The 20,000-nt window shown below is 33.6% G+C and overlaps 2 protein-coding genes and 1 non-coding gene across 5 annotated transcripts in view; 1 reads left to right on the top strand and 2 right to left on the bottom strand.

The window, feature by feature from the left end:
• Positions 1–1,055, top strand: part of LOC144973382 (leukotriene-B4 omega-hydroxylase 3-like) — a 15,573-nt gene extending 14,518 nt beyond the window's left edge. For all 3 annotated transcript variants that reach the window (XM_078915736.1, XM_078915746.1, XM_078915754.1), the window contains one exon: positions 454–1,055. In XM_078915736.1, coding sequence (XP_078771862.1) covers positions 454–619 — 166 coding nt within the window. In that variant the 3' untranslated portion in view covers positions 620–1,055. The remainder of the gene's footprint in view (positions 1–453) is intronic.
• Positions 1,056–1,689: 634 nt separating this feature from the next.
• Trnaf-gaa (transfer RNA phenylalanine (anticodon GAA)) lies at positions 1,690–1,762 on the bottom strand. The gene has a single exon. It is a non-coding gene; the product is annotated as a tRNA-Phe (tRNA).
• A 612-nt stretch (positions 1,763–2,374) lies between these two features.
• The window catches only part of LOC144973407 (endoglucanase 4-like), a 35,164-nt gene continuing 17,538 nt past the window's right edge, over positions 2,375–20,000 (bottom strand). The window contains exons 10-19 of the mRNA XM_078915832.1: positions 19,080–19,250; positions 13,323–13,513; positions 12,697–12,856; positions 11,703–11,814; positions 11,063–11,141; positions 10,470–10,532; positions 5,130–5,274; positions 4,401–4,566; positions 3,602–3,792; positions 2,375–2,606 (exon numbers count right to left, since the gene is read on the bottom strand). Of these exons, the coding sequence (XP_078771958.1) occupies positions 2,536–2,606; positions 3,602–3,792; positions 4,401–4,566; positions 5,130–5,274; positions 10,470–10,532; positions 11,063–11,141; positions 11,703–11,814; positions 12,697–12,856; positions 13,323–13,513; positions 19,080–19,250 (1,349 nt within the window). The 3' untranslated portion in view covers positions 2,375–2,535. The remainder of the gene's footprint in view (positions 2,607–3,601; positions 3,793–4,400; positions 4,567–5,129; positions 5,275–10,469; positions 10,533–11,062; positions 11,142–11,702; positions 11,815–12,696; positions 12,857–13,322; positions 13,514–19,079; positions 19,251–20,000) is intronic.

Below are 20,000 nucleotides of genomic sequence, written 5' to 3'. Positions count from 1 at the left end.
ACATCCCATGTTACTGTTGGCGTTTTTGTTTTCATTTATTTGATCCCAGTAGTAGTGCATTGATAAGTTTGTGCTCTTGGCTCTGTTTTCGTTATTCGTGGTTGTTTTGTGATTGTCATATCTGGTTTTGAATGGTGGTTCTGTGCTCCCATTGTATTATGCCTTAGTGTTATTGTTGGTTATGTTAGCTTTATAGATGATGGCCTTTTGTAAGCAGTTTCCTTGTAAGGGGCCGTCGTTCTATTTGTCCTGCAGTTGCAACGGGCCATGCTTAACATCACTTGATTTTTGTGACAAGACGTGGCATAGTACCACTGGCCACTCCACTGAGTGTCTGTGCGCTCGCGCATGTGTATAGCGTGTTAAAACAGCTCTGGTTTAAAAAAATGATTATTTGAGAAATCAAGATAAACGTAGACGTCTACATAATTCTTTTTTTCTACTTTTTTTCAGAAACTGTATTGGAAAATCTTTTGCTCAAACTCAGCTGAAGACGGCTGTTGCCAACATTGTGCTGAAATTCAAGTTAGAAACCATCCCTGAACGCCCGCCAAAACCGGAGAGTACACTCATTTTACGGTCCAAAGACGGAGTTTATTTGAACGTTACAACTCTGTAGAATTTGAGATGAAGACGACATGAATTTGGAAGTCAAAACATTATAATACGATGTTAGAGACAAATGTTGTCATAATTTTACACTTAAAAAGAAAATTAAACAAACTCTCGATAGGCTTTAAATGTCTTTTAAAAGTTTAACTCTGGAGCTTTTTAGCCCACAATTTAACATTTTAAGGAATGTACCTACATTACTTACATTTTAAAATGTTTATTTCAATTTCAAATCTTCATTCTTTTTTTTATTCTTATACAGTTATACAAGATTGTCCAACTTTGACCAAGTTGATCACAAAACACTCTTTCTAAATGTACCCGCTTAGACCAATATAAATTTTTTATCACACTTTCTTTTACAACTATTCGGCAAGTTTTTAATTGCAGGCTGAGTAACAATTTTAAATCAAAGACTCAAAATAAAAGTCACTTCAAAATATTCCATAACTTACAATATATATTTGATAAATTAGTTTTAATTGTTAATTTTTTTATTGCTTATAATGATCATAATATGCTATGATCACACCAGGAAATTATTGACCTGTACTTTTTATTTTTTACTTCAAAGGGTTTTCAAAGGCCTTTTGACATTAGCAACCCTTAGGATATATTATGTTTTGTGATATAATGTTTCCATGGTAACATTGCCTTCCTCGCACATTTCTGCTTTAAATTAACTGTCATTTTTGTTGTGTCCTAAATCTATTCAATTCATGTGTACACAAGTACTGTATCTGGCTATATTTCCAGTCATGGATATGGAATTCTTTTGCAAAAGAGATGACATGTACTGTGTAAAATAGACAATCGATTGCAAATGACAGAATGGAATAATAACCAAAGAATTGTGAATCGTAAAAAGCACACCAATCATGAAAATACGCATATCTATTGTCAGTTAATTATATTCAATTCAGGCCTGTGGATTTAGTAAACCGTATCGCCAGCTGTTGGTTAATAAAAGGAACTCCAAAAGGCTTATCTCTGGTGTACTATGAATATAAAGGGTAAAGAGAAAAGGAAAAAGAAAAAAAGATTTTAAAAAGGAAAAACTGGCAGCCACCGGATAATTGCCGAAACCCGGGATCGAACCAGGGGCCTTTAGATCTTCAGTCTAACGCTCTCCCAACTGAGCTTTTTTGGCTGCCGTGTGACTCTAAAATAAAAAATAATATTGGGGTCGCAGTTTATCTAAAAACCAAAGGAGCATTGCGTTGATTCTTTTCTTTTAAACGGACGTCTCATTCAGAGCAATATCCACCATATTATGTGCTGAAACGCTTTACAGGGGGTTCCATGTAACAATTCACATGTAAAATAGAACACCATTTGTTATGCGCTATTTCATTTTTTTTTTTTTTGACAGAGGAAGCACTCTTACTGCCCTAATGCTCACCAAATTTTGAAAAGGTCTCAGAACACATTTTGTGTTTATCCCAAACATAAAGAAATGACGCCCAAAGGGCTAGATACTAATTGTCATAACCCATTATTAAAAGGCTCTTACAATAAACAACCCAATAGAGTCTGCTAGTGGGATTAGCTGCGCTTAACAAATGTGCAACATTAACGACGAAATGAACACCTCTTTTTACTTTAATAATAACACGTGATTGGAAACAAAACTTTAAAAGACAGTCGTGTTAAACACAAAATTGGGGTATTTTTAATTGTAATTTTGATAGAGAAAAGCTAAAATGTAATAAATGGCAAGGAAAACAAGCCAAAAAATTAATCAAAACAAAATGAAATCGTGTTGTTTTAACAAATTCATACAAAATGATCTTTATTCAATTTCGTGGACAACAACAGTACTAAAATTTGAAATCCAACATAGTAACAACGGAAAATAAAAGATAATAACACAACGAATTCATCTTTTTTTTGTCATTTTTGAGTTGGATTTGGACCAACCAATCATGCGTAGGGACAAGTACCAGTCCCCGTTTGCTCTGGGTGGTCTTGCTTTAACCACAGTGATTTTAGTCCTGAAAAAGAAATAACGATGCGTTAACGCTTTGACGCTATGATTTTAAAAGTCATGAATAAAGGTGAATGCACATTTTGGGAGAAAAAAAGAACAATAAGTTCAATATGAGCTGCAACGGCATCGATTTGGTTTTCATCATAGACGTCTAGTAATCTAAATTTATAAACGTTTTTTCTGATATCTAACTGGTGCTCGTGTGTTTGCGCAGTCGTCCGATTTAAAGCTCCACATTTTGAATGACAAGCCGCAAGCGTCTCTCCAGTTTGTCCCACGTCTTTTGCAGCATGAGTAATGTGACAGAGCGAATGGCTTCTCTTATTTTTGTCTTCAGGTCACGCATGTCTCTCACGGGACCTCTCAACATTTGATCTTCGCATATTCTCAAAGTCAAGTGAGATTAGTTCATGTGATCTTGGAGGCCAGGAAATTGGATCATCTCGGCCGATCCGTCGATTTCGAAAATTTTCATTTAAAAAATTCCCTCACATTTAAACTCCACCAAGGGATAGCTCTATCCTGTTGGGAAAAGATATTAGGTTAAATATAAGCAAATTGAGGGACTCCGTATGATTCTAACATGGCCAGATAGGTTGCTCTTGTCACTGTCATGTCATCAAAAAGGAAAGGACCGACCGCTGTTTCTCTGGTCATTTCGTATCAGACAATGACTTTTGGAGAGAAGGCAATGTTTTCAGTGAGTTGTCTGTCAAAGTTCAAGAATCATGTCGGACAAAGCCAAAATAAATTACGATTTATGTCAAAATTACCCTTTTCTTCTGATGACGTCATAACTTGGCTACCAAAGGGTCCACAGTGTTAAACCTCATATCAATCAAAACTTGAATAAATGCTGCACATAGTGCAAAATGCGTGCAAAAGAACGTTTGATGAAATCTTACATAGCTCTCGAGTTATTCAAACTGAAATGTGTCAATATTTTTTTTAACACACAGTATAACCACAATTGCTGTCAATTATAAAAATTTGACTAACCAGCAATAGCAGTCTGGAATCCGGCGTTATAATCGCAAGCCACCTCATTGTTGACGTAATTTGAACGATCATCTTTGTATCCATCACTCTGATCGGGGCCTCCAACAAGGGCCCCATACAGTGTATGAACGTTGGGGCCTTTGCCTGACATAATTGATGGCCCACATGGTGCTGGTAGATTAGGACACGAACTGTGGACAAATTAACATTTGGACACATGTAAGTTTACTTAATAAGTGTAACAACCAAAGCACAGCGTTTATATTGATGGTAAGAACTGTAAAATAATAGTCTTTGAAACATATAAGATTCTGGTTTGAAGCCCTTTTACTCACAATGAATATCTAAACTTGTTTGTCTGCGATATGAGTATGAGAATGTTGGGTAGAGCCTATAAATTTCCGTATTTTTCCACATTCAAATTTAGAAACGTTCGATCCACAAAGATTATAAGTGGCTTGCCAGCCAAAGACATGCCCAAAGATGTAGTTTTGCCCCTGCTAAGTCAAATATAATTATTATATCAACAGAAGTTTTAAGGGCATGAATCCCAAATGAGCATCTGTGGACCAATACCAGCTTAACAAGTTTCTATATTATGTTCTACATTTGTCACCATTTTTCTTTTATATGTTTGGACTGTTTGACGTGCGAAATTAAAGAAAATTTATGGCAGATTTTCCCTTATTATATACCATTTTTATGATCTTTCAGTAATTATTTTGTCTGGTCTGTCAATTGTATTTTACTTTATCGGGTAGGTTCTATATAGTGTTTCTTTTGCGCTCACTACGGTTACCTAGATCTGTGATGAGGACTCTGGGGAGATTTGCTTCCAAATCCAACTACGTAGCTGAACCCGGTGTCACCAAGAGCGTAATGAATTTGGCACATAGCCCAGTGGCGATAATCGTCAGAGTGTACACCAGCATCGGCGGCCATCAAGGCTCCCATTGCCATATTGGCTGAAAAATCAACATTCCACTTGATAAATATCATGAATTAAGGATAAAATGATTGCATACCGAAAAAAAAATACTGCACAATTTTTATCATATTTGGTATTTTAGGATAAAAGATCATTCATAGGTTAAGTGCTGCATGTTTATTGCCAAAAAAAAAAAGACCGAGAGAAAAATGGAGAAGGACAGTTAAGAGGGAAAGGGGCAAAATGGTGATACATTCTGGAGTTAGGCTAGTAATGCTGCAGCCAACAGGACAGTAGAAAAGATTTAGTAACGGCGCTATTCTCCAGATGGGAATAAATAAATCCGTAAGTAATTGGCTACAAGTGCCATACACCTGGGGATAGAAGATACCACGCAAATGAGTTGTGGCCATCTCGTCAAACACGGTAGACTTGACATATTTTACATACAAAGACATCCACATCGTTATGGTCAATGTTTTGATTCATCAAGGCTATACTTTAGAAAATTAAATAGATATTTGAATAAATGATTAAATAAATACATAAAATAAAATAAAACTAGATATGCAAACAACGTCTGAAGAAATGGACACTCACAGGAATACCGTAGAGACCCCCATTGTGACCTCCAGGCAAGACCTTTAGGTGTGTAATTAATGCCTCCTCCGGGGAACCAGGATTTGAACGATCCCTCAATGGCAGTCTTATAAATGTCCTTGCCTGTTAGTTTGTAAAGCAGGACCTGCATTCAAATAGGAATAAATGACATAATTGCAAGGATGTGATTCGAAAATAACCGTACAACATAATATTGTATCGTAACTAAAATCCAAAATGTCATACACAATAAAAGGAAATAGATTAAATATTTAATGAAACATTGATAATTGGATTTACTTGATCAACAATTAAAGATCAGATATTTTTTTTATTGAGAACACAAATCATGAGCCAAAACCTAACATATTTTTGATCCGTTTCAGTTATAACTGTATATATAGATCGATGTTAACGTCATTCAGGTCTTTGTTATTGTTTTTTTGCCATCCGCGTTTATAAGTAATTCTCACTAAAGATTATTAACCAGACTATAAACGTTCATGGTTACACACAGTTTTGTGTGTTGGTCCGTTGTTCTTCCGGATTGCAATGTTGTGAGCTTCTCAGCCAAGCGCACATTACAAATACAAAGCTTTCAAAACAAATAGTAAGAGATCGTGTGAATTTACAGTGAAATGTTAAACCAAAACAAACAAAAAAAGAAAAGAAAAAAAATACCCAAAATAAACAACAACAAAAACAAACAAATAAAAAGCCCCGAACAATAAAACCAAGAACAGACGACTATTTTAAAAATCCGTTAAACAAAACCTATCGGAAATATAATTTTATTTATGTTTTGAATTTTTAACGAACTCTCAATAATCCGAACCACTAAATTATGACGTCGCCTAACCAAAAATGATTGTATCCAGTTAACATTTTTATTGGTGAGATTTTGATAAGAGAATTATTTTCATGTCCCTCACATCATAGGCTAAAGGTTTGCACAGCCCAATAAAGTAATTCGTATTGACAAAAATGATATGAAAAAATTCTATTGATAAGTGCAATGTTTTCAATTTAGAGTCCAGGCCTTGCTGCCGCGGCAACTCATTAATTGCAAAAAGTTGTAACACTCGTGTTAATGACACTATTCCTGACTTCTCTCACAGTTTAAGTCTCAAACGTTCCACTGTTTTGAGCAAAAATTGTGAATGGAGGGGGTGCAGGTACATTAGGATACCCTGAACTCACTCACTGTGCGCTAATGCTGGCATGTTATATATCAATTTGCTCGTCAGATGTTTTAGTTTCACATTCTTAAAGTTTTTTATAATTTCAAGGCACTTTCCTGGACACAAATATGATTTATGTGTCAAGGTAGGGTCTCAAATTTTCAAGTAAAAACTGCATTTTCTGCAAATGCCAAGAAGGAAAAAAATAACTGTTCAAAATTATGATCAAAACAAGTTTATTTTCTAAAAATACATCATGTCTTACAACTTTTATGCAAAACTCAAGTATGTAATGCATAAATTGAGCATCTGGTGGGGTCTCAAATGTATCCACACATTTACTCAAACAAGGGGCATAATCCAATAATTTTTACATGTTCACAAAAATGTCTCTAAATTGCTTATGTCAGCATTTCTTTGGCATATTTTGGATATATCTTGGTCAACAGACCTAAACACATGATACAAGAAGACATTTCAACATGGTGAAAAGGTTTTGGGGTAATAATTCCATTACAAAAGTAAAATTATATAATTATTTTAAAATTCACTTGTGTGTCACTTGTTTAGTGCAAAGACTGAACTATACACACCAAAAATATACACAAGTTCCTTCTTACTGATACAATTGATAATACATGGATAAATATAATAAAGGACTTCAGTATACATATATATTTATTTATATATGTAAATGTATTCGCAGAGAGCGAATAGTATTTTTTTTTCCGCAAAGAGCGAAAACGAATGATTATTCGCAGAGTGCGAAAATATTTTAATTTCACAGTAACAGTACCTTAACAAAATAAAATAAAAATATACAGACAATTTAACATTTAAAAAACAAAGAGCATTTTAAAATACAATAATAAATCAAATAATTTACTCAAGAACTGTATGATACCACAACATACATTTTCTATCCGGCTGTAAACAAAACCATTTTTTACAATATAAACACCTATGTCTAGTTTTCTGTACTTTCCCCCTATCTAAGCATAACCTACAATCACCCCTTGAATTTGAAGAAGCATCTGGTAAAATTGGATGGATTAACTTAATTTCTTCATCTATATCATTATTATCACTATTCCTGCTATTTGCTTTAGATTTACTTTTACATTTACAATTACAATTTGTATTTAAAGCAAGTGGTGGACCCTCTAGATCATCTATCCCGCCTAACTGCCTGGCTAACTCCAGAGTAAAATCTAACTGATTATACTGTTTTGGTCTCTGTAATTCTTCAATATCACTATGCCTAGCTCTATATTCTTTGAACAGAATATAACTATTAACCCTAGCAATGTCAATAAAATGAAAAAATAAACTTTTCCACCACTTGTGTGTTTTTCTAAGACTATTATATTTCCCAATAAGTTGATCAGACAAATCTACCTCATTCATATTCTTATTGTAATCTTTAACTAATTCAGGCTGTGCAACATCTAATTTTCTGAAAACCCCATTATCTTTACTCCTACGTTGTACTACTGCCTCCTTATTTGCATCATGTATTGTAGATATAAATGAAACTGTCTTATTATCTTTCCACTGTAAAGCTAAAATATCACCATCCCTATGCCATCTAAACTCCCCCCTCTTAACCCTCTTTTCCCATTCTCTAACGTTCTTTAGACTAACTGGAAATCCTTTTCGATTAACTATTATTGTCCCACAAGCTCTCACATTCTTCACAACCAAATCTTTAAAAAGTTGAACACTAGTATAAAAATTATCCACATATAAATGATATCCTTGATTGAACAAGCCAACAAGCAACTGCATAACCACATTATAAGCTAAACCATTTGTTGTATTACCCCCTACCTTACCCAAATAAACATCAAAATTGTGTGTATACCCTGCCTTTGAATCTGCTAAAACCCACAATTTCATTCCCCACTTTGTTGGCTTGTCCTTCATATACATTCTAAAGCTATACCTTCCCTTATTTTTAACCATCCTCTCATCTATTGAAATATTCTGATAAGGTTGAAACAATTTCATACATTTTCTACGAATATAATCCATCATAAATCTAGCTTTACATAATTTATCATCTCTATTTTCTGTTCTAAAATTACTTATTTTTAAAAAACTCATAAGACATTTATAACGCCAAATTGACAAAAACCGACGCGCCCACAAACCATTCAACAATGTCTCCTCACACCAATATAAAGTAACACGCTCCACTTTCACACAACTCATGTACATCAACAAACCAATAAATCTATACATTTCATCCACATTCACAGGTTCATCCTTCCACCTCTTATGCAACGTCGGTTTCGAATCCGCACACATACTCGCATAATCATTCGTCCACTCACAAAACAAAGACAACAGTTCTTGAGTAAAAAACAAACGAAAAAAATCTAAAGGCGTTAAAAATTTTCGGTGATCTAAGCGAGTCACCGTATCAGGCAGGCGTGGACCAGGGACTCGCTCAGGGAGAAAAGGTGGCACTTTGTTCTCGGGACCACCATCCACACATAGTTTCTTCGGCTGTGATGGGCCAGGGATTTCATCATGATCCGAACGCCTGAAGAAAATAATAATAACAAGAATTAAAATAAAAAGAAGTACTTTGAAAACAAAGGAAATGAAAAATAATTCTGAAAGGAGAAAGCAATTAATTACACATATAAATATAAAATATCAAAATATTTTATCACTCTCCCTTTTTTACATCACACACTAGTTCTGGAATAATATTTCTTGACATAGAGTTGAGTAGAGTAAAAATACTATAAATAATCTTCCTGTAGACCCAAAACTGAATATATAACATAATATCAACAATAATACATCAGAAAACACAAAACAGTCAATATGAATATAAATGCTCTATAAGAACAACTAAATATCAGGTCAGTTCTCACCTTTTTCTTTGACAAGCAGAACTAGTTGTGGCAGTGGCAGTGTCAGTATCATCAGTAGGAGTAGGGACTTGTGCATGTCTCCCAGTTTCATTCCCACAGTCCTCACACGGAATACGAATCTCGCTAGAAGAAAGAAAAAAGAACAATATTTTATTATACAAATTGTCGACACATCAAATCAAGACATACAAATCATTTCTATATCTCATTCAAGTGGCCGAACTAACCGTCTTCTGACCTCCGTGTTTGTTTACATTTTCAACACACAACACTTCACTCGTCCTAGTCAAACTCAAGCACTTCATAAATACAATTATAAACAAAAAAAAAAAACTTTTTGTACTATATTAATGAAATAGATAATAAAGTTGAATAAAATATACATATCATGGGCATTATGTGATCGTTTGATGTTACTTTGAGAAGATTTCTGAAAATACTTACTCGTCGTTCTCACTGTCAGATCCCATATTTGGCGAGTACGGCAGGTCGAATTCTTGAGACCATTCGGACTCAATTTCATCATCATCCTCGTCATCACTTACATCCACGTTGAAGAGGATGTCATAAATTTCAGACTCTTTGAGATTTGCCATGGTGCAAAAAGTTTAAATAATATAAATTTGATAAATTGTGAGTTGGAGTTGTAGAAAGATTTCCCGAAACAAAATGGCGGATCGAAGGTAACGGATGGAGTCGTTAGCAACCTAGCTTTCGTATCTCTCATTATTTCGTAACATTTTTTTACATTTTTAACATAATTGTGATGAATTATTAAATGAAAATCATTCTTTTATAATAAAATAATAGTTTCAACACATAATCTGGCGATTTTTTACCGCAAAATGGGATTATGAAAAAGGGGGCGTTGTCACGATCACCGGTGATCGTGGTTTCTATTTGTGGAACGTTTGAGAGTTAAGACGCTAAGATCAAATCTATGTCTGAACAAAAAGAGATAAATTAGTTCTTTAAACTTCGTTTAAACTGTCTATTTATTGTGTTTTTAAAGGTTCGTTATTTGAAGAACATTTTCAATATAAATTTATGAAACACTATAAGGTTGTTATATTTATTGTAATGATAAAGATATATCTGTAATTCGTGCTATCCTATAATTTGCTCCATTAAATGAACATCAAATACGTTTTAATAATTATGCCTATTATAAACATTTAATATTCAGAATCTAAAAGTACAATGTACTCGAGCGTTTTAGATTTTATCTAATGTGTGGACAAACTGGAATGTTTATTTAGACAGAACCTTACTTGGTTTCCAATTGTCTTGTCATCCCATGACATGCCCCATTCGGGTTCAAGGTCAACTGTTTTCTCAGCGGCTGCCAAATAGGGTTGCCAGATTATTTTTCAACAAAATGCCAGGGGAAGACTCAAAAAATGCCAAAACACTCAAAAAGATGCCAAAGTCTGTTGACTCCCACCCCCACTAAGAAAACTACTCACTTTTGATAGACAATTTACTATCATATCCTGGTGGCTTGCGTGTTTTCTTTTCTTTTTCTTTTATTTTATTTTTTGTTTTGTTTTTTTTTTTTGTTTTTTTTTTTGGGAATTATACTAAATTTCCTGTTGGGGTAATTATTTACCTACTGACTACTAAGTGGAGTGCTAAACCACTACACCACGGTTGGATTTTAAGAATGAAAAAGAAATGTGAAGATGTTTGTTTTTACGCATTTAGAAATAATTAAGAAAAGGTGTCATTTGAAGTATAATATACAAGAAAAGAAAATGCCAAATGAAAATGCCAAATGCCAAATGATTTTTCTAATGCCAAACGGTTTTCAAAAATGCCAGATTTTTGGAATCTGGCATTTAAAATGCCAAACTGGCAACCCTGCTGCCAAATATTTAGAGTCATTGGTAGCCATGTACAACCAGGTAGATCCCCAAGACAATTCATCAGTGATGTTGAAGGATCTACAGAAGTTTTAAAATGATTGTGACTTTGATATACATTACAAAAAAAAACAACAAGTTTAGTCGTCTTTTTTATTGTTATTATTAAACATACGCTCTGATAGTACTAATTGACCTTTAAAAGTAAATGCGGAAATCAAAATAAGAGTTTTAGAGCCATCGAGCTCATGATGCCGAAATTTGCACGGTTTCGCTCAGTGAAACTGGAACGATGAGATTTTCGGTCCTTTTATTGTAATCTACGGTTGGATGTTTACCACAAGAACCGGTATTACATAGAGAGAAATATAACAAAGTGGATATAATGTTTATTTTCAGATGGTGATAATAAAATGTATTGGTAAAAACCCTTGTTAGGAGATATTATAAAGATAAAATTGTTGACTAAACAGTATGACCTGAATCGGTACCTGATTTTTTTTTAAATCTCCGTCTCGAGTAGTAAATATCTTATCAATTAATATACATCACTATTTAGAAGGCTCTTGGTTTCTCTTTGCCTAGTCTACAGAACTCGCCACTGATTAATTTGATAATCATTTAAATGTGTTAGACACATACCGGTAATAGCCAGCAGCAGCCGATACTGAATCACTGTATTTTGCACGGAAGTTCCATCCAAAATCCCACAACTGCTCGGCACGGTTCAAAAGATCTTGGGCATAGGTTGCATCTGTGGGGTAAAAAATAACCCAACGTTGAAGGGGTGATTTATCATAATATTTTTAATGTGAAAAATAAAATTGATACGATCGCTGAGTTGTAAACTGTGTATCGCGTTGATCAAATACTGTCAACGTCACTTTACTGGGGAAGGGGGGGGGAGTCTATTTTAGCCATATATCCAAAGACTACAGATAGTTTATGTTAGCAATTTGTCACAAGTAGCTGGACGCAACGGATGCTCTCTATGGAAATACCTCTCACGTAAACTAACAAAGACGTTAAGTAGTCTCAATTAATAGAAAGGCGAGGAGCGTTTAATACAATTTATTATATTTCACTCAATGATTAAATTATCCAACATTCGTGTTTATATGTTAAAAAGGAACAAACTACTGGTAGTGATGTGTAAACATTGCGTCTCAAATGAAAAATTGCATGTAAGGTTTCCTTCTGTAATTTTGAAAGAATGAATATCATCTTATATTTGGAATTAAAACTCTAAAGCCTGAGTTAGAGTACATAATTTGGATGATGTTATTACACTGTATAAATGACAAAGTTATTCATCAGTTGAGCACTAGACTAATTTGAATCCACATTGAGTGGTTTTTTGTTGTTTGTCCTTTTTGTCCATCCATAAGCGATTGAGTAGCAAGAGTCTAACATGGATAGAGATATAAAATGAGTAAACGTGACTCATATAAAAGAGGACAACGCATCTTTCATACGAGTCACATTTACTCATTGTCTTTTTCTACTATTTTATTGGCTCATTTAGGCAAATGGAGGGTGATTTTTGTTACAGATGTAGAAACCGATAACATTCAAACTCCATGGGTATCGTGGCTTTATAAGGACTACAACTTTTTTCACAAGAATGTCTACTTACTTTTGTCTTTGAACACCAAATAACCCGCAGCGAAAGCAGCGGCCGTTTCCATCGCCAAATCACTACCAGGATTACTTTCTGTGATCTTGTAGGCTGGACGGGCCATGGTCATCTTCTCTGGTGGACCCCAGTAGCTGTGGTCTGCCCCGCCGTCTCCTACCTGAAAAATTAATAAGATTAATATTTGAAAGTGAACATTTGCTGAGAATTGGGAAACCAACGAGGTTCTTACGAAAACTCCATAGGTGTGTAATACACGGTGTCACATGAATTAAAAGTAATATTCTAGCCAGCAGACAACAAATTAATAAAGATAGTATATTCAACCACGGAGTGAAAACATCTTTTTCCTCTTTCCTGACCACCTATCTTCCTTTCTATCTTCTCCTTCTTCTGCCCCCTCCTCCTCCTTCCATATCTCTTCCTTCTCGTTGACATCCTCATTATTAACAACAGCCTTTTCATTATAAAATATTTTGTCATGTTTATAGCAGCATCATATTTATATCGTATCAACCATGTTATTCTACCGGATTTGTCTCATTGAGCATGCTTAATCCCTACCTATATTATTATGCCAAATACTTTGAAACGTTAACTGATATTAATAAAACCCGTAATGTTACCTGAGCATAAAGTTCATGAGGTTTGGTATGACATTTAACGAAATAATCGAGAGGCCATTTGATGCAGTCCAGCATATAATCCATCTGCCCAGCAGCCTGGTAGGCATCGGGATACTCTAGAAGTCCCCAAGCCAGAACGACAGTTGAATAAGCCATGGGAAAATTGAATTTGATGTGGTCACCAGCGACGGCTGGTAATAATGGGCAGGGTGGGCAAATACCAGCCTGTTTTTTCAAGTTATATGCTGTATTACCAGGTCTGAAATAATCAAATTTAAATTAGATAATTTCAAAAGTTACTACTTAAACTTGATACTTCGTACTGAAATCAATTTGTGTGTATTTTTGATAGATTGAGAATCACCATGCATCCCGTAATGCATAAACCAGGATACGCTCCTGTTCTTTTTTTATCACCCCCCCCCCCCAACCACTCCACTCCGCCCACATCGTCATCTCATCGTCACGTCGCCTGACGGTGAACTAACTCCGATTTTGCTGTCTGGCCTCTCCAGTACTAGGTCGGGCTAATTCAAATGAGCCCACCTTATTAACCAGTGAAAACTAAATAGAGATTTTGGCAAACGAACTTTTTCTTATTTATTGCCTTACTTGTGCTGGTACCATTGATGTAATGACTTTGGGAATGTTCCAGTATTGAATTAAATTTATTAATTTACTAATTTTATATCAATTTAGTATTAATTTGTGTTGTTTTTATATATTTGTTTATCCATTTAAACTTTTCTTTTTTTCTCGTTTTCTTTAGTGCTTCTCAAAACTCATTTATTTAAACTGTTTTCTTATTTGTTTTTTGTTGTTGTTGTTGTTTTGGGTGTTTTTTTTTTTTGTTTTGTTTTTTAACAAATTAATTTGTTAGTTCTTTTTTTTTTAATTCTTAAATTAATTACCGCTGTATTTTTATTGCCAGACAAAATAATTTTGCAAAACAATGTAATTTTCTATTGTATTCCGTCTAATAAAACAAAACACTTTTATTCAAAAGTCACGACTAAATAAATATATAAAATACAACCACCATTTTGGTTTTCTCAACAATTGAATTAGTATACGAGAAATACTCTTCTGAGAAAGGAGAGAGTTGAATTCTAACTAAGTTATAGAGGAAATACGGAAGGGTGGGCAGATTCCGTACTTGCCCGTCCTGAAGCTACTACATACATAAGAAGTTGTTCGCGATGAAGAGGCGGGAAGCTCGGGGTTGGTTGGGTAAAGAGTAAAGATAACACGGTCGTTATTGTTATAGTCTAACGAATGCATGAGGAGAAATTGGTAACATTATTTTGTCTTAATTGTATTGTATGAAGTATTGGCGAAAGCCTAAGATTAAATAAACTTTGTTTTTGTTTGTCTTATTTTGACTATGGAACTGATACTGATACTTGTCATATCAGAGCTGCCTACTTGAAATAGGAAAATAAAAATCGTAGTTTTCAGGGCTAATAAAATCGTAGATATTTTAACTACCCTTTAAAAAAATGACCGGAATTTCGTCTGTTTTGATAGATATCAAATTTTTTAAAACGAGAAAAAATGATTGGAAACGTAATAATGATGGTGATGGTGGTAGTGATAGTGGTAGCGGTGGTGGTAGTAGTAATGATGGTGGTGGTAGTAATGATGATGGTAATATTATTATTGTTATTATTATTATTATCATCATCATTATTATTATTATTATTATTCTTATTATTATTATTATTCTTATTCTTATTATTATTATTATTATTATTATTATTATTATTATTATTATTATTATTATTATTATTATTATTATCATTATTATTATTATTATTATTATTATTATTATTATTATTATTATTATTATTATTATTATTATTGTACGTATTGGTGGTATTACTATTGTTGTATTTTTTTGTTGTTATTAATGGTATCAGTTTATTGTTTGGTTCCATTTACCATTTTTTTTCCACTTTCATGTATGTGGTCATCAAATTGTATGATTTATTGTCGAAAGCCTAAGATTGAACAAACTTTGTAATATCGTATGGTAACCATCATTGTCGACGACATCGTCGTTGTCATCATAATCATCATTATCATCATCATCATCATCATCATCTTCTTCTTCATTAACAACAACAACAACAACAACAACAATATTAACAACAAGTACTACAATAGCAATAAAAACAATATCAACATCATCATAAAATTTCCGTCATCGTCTCCACAACTATCATTCTAACCAACAGCATCACCAAAACCACTACCATAATTACATCCTCCTCCACCACCACCACCACCGCTACCACTATTCCAACCACTACCACCACCGGCACAGTCATTCTAATCATCAAGACAGCAGTGAAATGCAATTTGAGCTCTGAATGAAACTCGAGTCATATCGCTGTTGTTGCTTCTCGATTAAAACTTTAAGGTTACTACATACTACTGAAAACCAGTAATGTAACAGAAATATTTATCTCGCCGTTGAGGGATTAAAGCAAATCTTTAATTTTTCGAGTGAACGAAATGGACTTGTATTGTCAAGGTGTTGTCGCATTATGTCTCGTCGCTTTATTTTTTAGTTGTATTCTCTTTCGTGATTCATTTTTGATTACGTTTGGAATAATTAAAATCTACTGGTATTGTCATTTCATTGTAAATGTGATATTTGTGGTTGAAATATTATTTTTTAAAGGTGAAAAAAATAATAATTTAAAAAAATTAATTAAAAAATAAATAAATAAATAAATAAATAAATAACTTTTAAAAAAATGAAAAGATAAATCAAAAAATAAATAAATAAATAAATAAATAAAAAAAACAATAAAAAAAATAAATTAAAAAATATATATATATATATATATATATATATATATATATATATATATATATATATATATATATATATATATATATATATATGACCGAAGCATCTTTGCCCCACCAATGTAAATAGGCTAGAACCGCCACTGGTGGTCACCAGCTGTAACACAATGGAGTAAAAGTAAAAAAGACATCGATACATGTAAGTGTTCTTAGTGAATGATGCCGAACAAAAGATTTGAACGTAAAGCATTGATATGGCCTGTCAGTTATTATTCTTAAGTTTCTGTCTTTTTTTATTACCCCTTTTTATTTTCTTGTGTTCTGGTGATTTCATCTTTTAAAAACTTGCTTGGTGTCCGATCTAGAATTCAATACCTACTGTTTTAGATTATGCGTATGTGTAATTCAACCCTAAATGATTGAATGCGAAGTTCAGATGTTGATCATATCTGATAGACTAAAACCAGTTGTAATACATTTCAATAAATGAGTTGATCGTAGCAAACAAAATATATTTATTAGATGCTGAAATTACTATAATATATGTGATCCACCATCAATATCTGGTATAATGCCCGGTTGAACCAGGTGCTAAAAATGACTTTAAGGTCTATATAATGAAGATTTCTTTGAAATGATATACCTCACCAACAAGAATGAAATAATTGTTATCCTAATTGTTTTCACTTTCAAATACATTTTCAAAAAATTTGTTCTATCCCAACACGATAACGATAATTTAATGAACATAAACAATTATGAACATACTGAATGACCTTTACATTTTTTTATATATTCCACTAGCTGGCTAGTCGCCTGTAAGAAGTCCTTTTTGTATTAACACTCTTACAAATTCGCCACTGCCTGTAGCCAGGTATTCATTCACACGTGAGTCGAGTGGAGTAATCTGTGTTAAGTACCTTACCCAAGGACATACCATTGGGAACAAAATCTTCCACGATCATTGTCATCCATATGGCCACTGACCATGTTTTTTTTAATGAGCTTTTATATAGCGCAATATCCACTAAACGTGCTCAAAGCATTTTACAAAGGGTCACGGGCCAACAGTAACATTTAACCTGTTAGGCGATATTACAATTGTTTTTCGGACAGAGACAACGCTGCTAACGGCCAGGTACTTATGTTACACCTGAGTACGGTGAGAGAATGTGAGTAAAGAGCCTTCTCCAAAGACTCAACCATGCGCCAGGCGAGGCTCGAACCCAGGACCTTCCTATCCGAAAGCGTGAGTCATAGCACTAGACTACATCGCCGCATGCTTAACATTGCTTGACTTTTGTGACAAAACTAGACACAGTACCACTGAGTCATAGAGCGACACAATACCAAATTGAGTCGGTGTATCACACGTGCAATGAATTGGGTAAACTATAGATAGAATGAAGTTGACGTCACTCCAGTTTTTGTTATTGATTTTTGTCATCCACGTTTATGAGTAATTCTCAGCTAACTGTATTATCCAGACTATAAAAGTTCATGGTTACACAGTTTTGTGTGTTGGTCCGTTATATTTCCGGATGGCAATGTTGTGAACTTCTTAGCCAAGCGCATACTGTCTATAAGAAGAGATGAATGTGGGGCCCAGGAATTGACAGCTCTGCTACACACACAAGACAGTTAAGTGGAACTGGTCATGACATCGTGGAACTACCTAGTGGTCAGAGACCATTCTATCCGATTAATTTAGATGGTGGGCGTCCAACACAATAGAATAAGATCTGAAAAAGCATGTATGAAAAAGTGCGTATGCTTGCTCCCTAATTTGTCACATTGATACTCTATAGATAGTATGCGCTTGGCTAAGAAGCTCACAACATTGCCATCCGGAAATATAACGGACCAACACACAAAACTATGTATAAACATTTATTGTCTGGTTAATGCAGTTTAGTGAAAATTACTCATAAACGCGGATGGCAAAAGCAATAACAAAGACCTAAGTGACGTCACCTTCATACTATTAATAGACATGAAATGTTGGGGGAGCTGGAACTAGTACAATATAAAAATATAAATAGATTTGTGTGGTATAGTTCGAGATACCTATATAAGGTTTAAATTTTCATAAAGATTCTGATTTAAAAATCTCATTTTGAAATATGTTTTTCTATCTTGGTTATTTCATGTTATCTTATACGGAACCATATCCGACACCCGACGCGACACCCCATACCATTTTTGAGATATATGTATCCGGCTATGTGGTCTAGTGACAATCGCTTTCGGATCGGAAGGTCCTGGGTTCGAGCCTCGCGCTCGGCGCATAGTTGAGTCCTTGGAAAAGGCTCTTTATTCTCTCACTGTACTCATGTGTAAAATGAGTACTGGCCGTTAACAGCGTTGTCTTTGTCCGAAAAAATGTAATATCACCTAACAGACGTCATGTCCCGTCCTACATGTTAATTGTTGCTGTTGAACAGGGACCCCTTGTAAAGCGCTTTGAGCACATTTACTGGATATTGCGCTATATAAAGTTATTTTTTAATCCATTAAATAACGCTGTAAAGGAATAAGCATTATGTCATGAAAGATCATTGCCCCGCTCATGAATAGGGTAATTCCTTAATTCAGTTGGGATACTCGTTCCCACTTGTTATGTTGCAACCATTAACATAATGTTTGTAACTAATACTAAATAATACACCCAAACATTTCCAATAACTTTGTAAATAGACTGGCACTTTTCAAGGCGAAGCTGTACCCTTTCAAAAATGCTCATAATATAAGAGGACTTTTAGACAGCTTCATAAATCATTAGCTGTATTTTTTGTTGTTTTTTTTTTTTTGTTTTTTTTTTGACATTGTTGCTGCTCTTGTTGTTGCTGCTGTTGGTGTAGTTGTCGTCGTTATTGAGAACTGAGCCACGGTTGCCGAGTCACATTTTTTCCTTCTTTGAAAAAAAGGAGGATAACTCACCATCATACCATCCACCAGTAAGGTCTTCACCGTTATCTCCCTTGTCACCTAAAGCTGAATCCCCACGATATGGAATACGGTTTGATACCGGTAGTTTACCAGATCTCTGTGCCTCGTAGAATAGGATGGACTTGTACAGCAGGTCGTCATAGTTGTATTTTGATCCGTCCGCTGTGAACAATGAGAATGGCAGAGAAAAGAAAACGAATAAATAAATTGTTTAAGTTTTGGCTGAATTATTTATTGCATTTTTAGCATGAATGAAAATATCCAAATTATGTGTGTACACTCACCCGATGTTGACAACACGTGCTAACTGTATTCATGATTGTAATGCTGTTTTTTGGGGGGTTTTTTTTAACCTCAGGAATGGGAGACACCCAAAGTTTGTCGTTGCTTTGCCAATTTAGAATTATCTCCGTCTTTTAAATACGACAATAAACAGGTGTAGGTATATTGACCTTAGAAAAAAAAATTGATATCGATAATAATAATAATAATAATAATAATAATAATAATAATAATAATAATAATAATAATAATAATAATAATAATAATAATAATAATAATAATGATAATAATAATAATAATAATAATAATAATAATAATAATAATAATAATAATAGTAGTAGTAATAATAGTAATAATAGTAATAATAAAAGAAATAATAATAATAATAATAATAATAATGATGATGATGATAATAATAGTAATAATAATAATAAAAAATAATAATATAATAATAATAATAATAATAATAATAATAATAATAATAATAATAATAATAATAATAATAATAATAATAATAATAATAATAATAATAATAATAATAATAATAATAATATAATAATAATAATAATAATAATAATAATAATGATAATAAAAATATATAAGACCCATCACCACAAATGTTTCACAATG

Source organism: Berghia stephanieae, chromosome 1 (assembly GCF_034508935.2).
Source record: "Berghia stephanieae isolate SIO BIC M18660-M18661 chromosome 1, UCSD_Bste_1.3, whole genome shotgun sequence".
NCBI lineage: Eukaryota > Metazoa > Mollusca > Gastropoda > Nudibranchia > Aeolidiidae > Berghia > Berghia stephanieae.
This window is presented reverse-complemented; position numbering and strand designations above follow the sequence as displayed.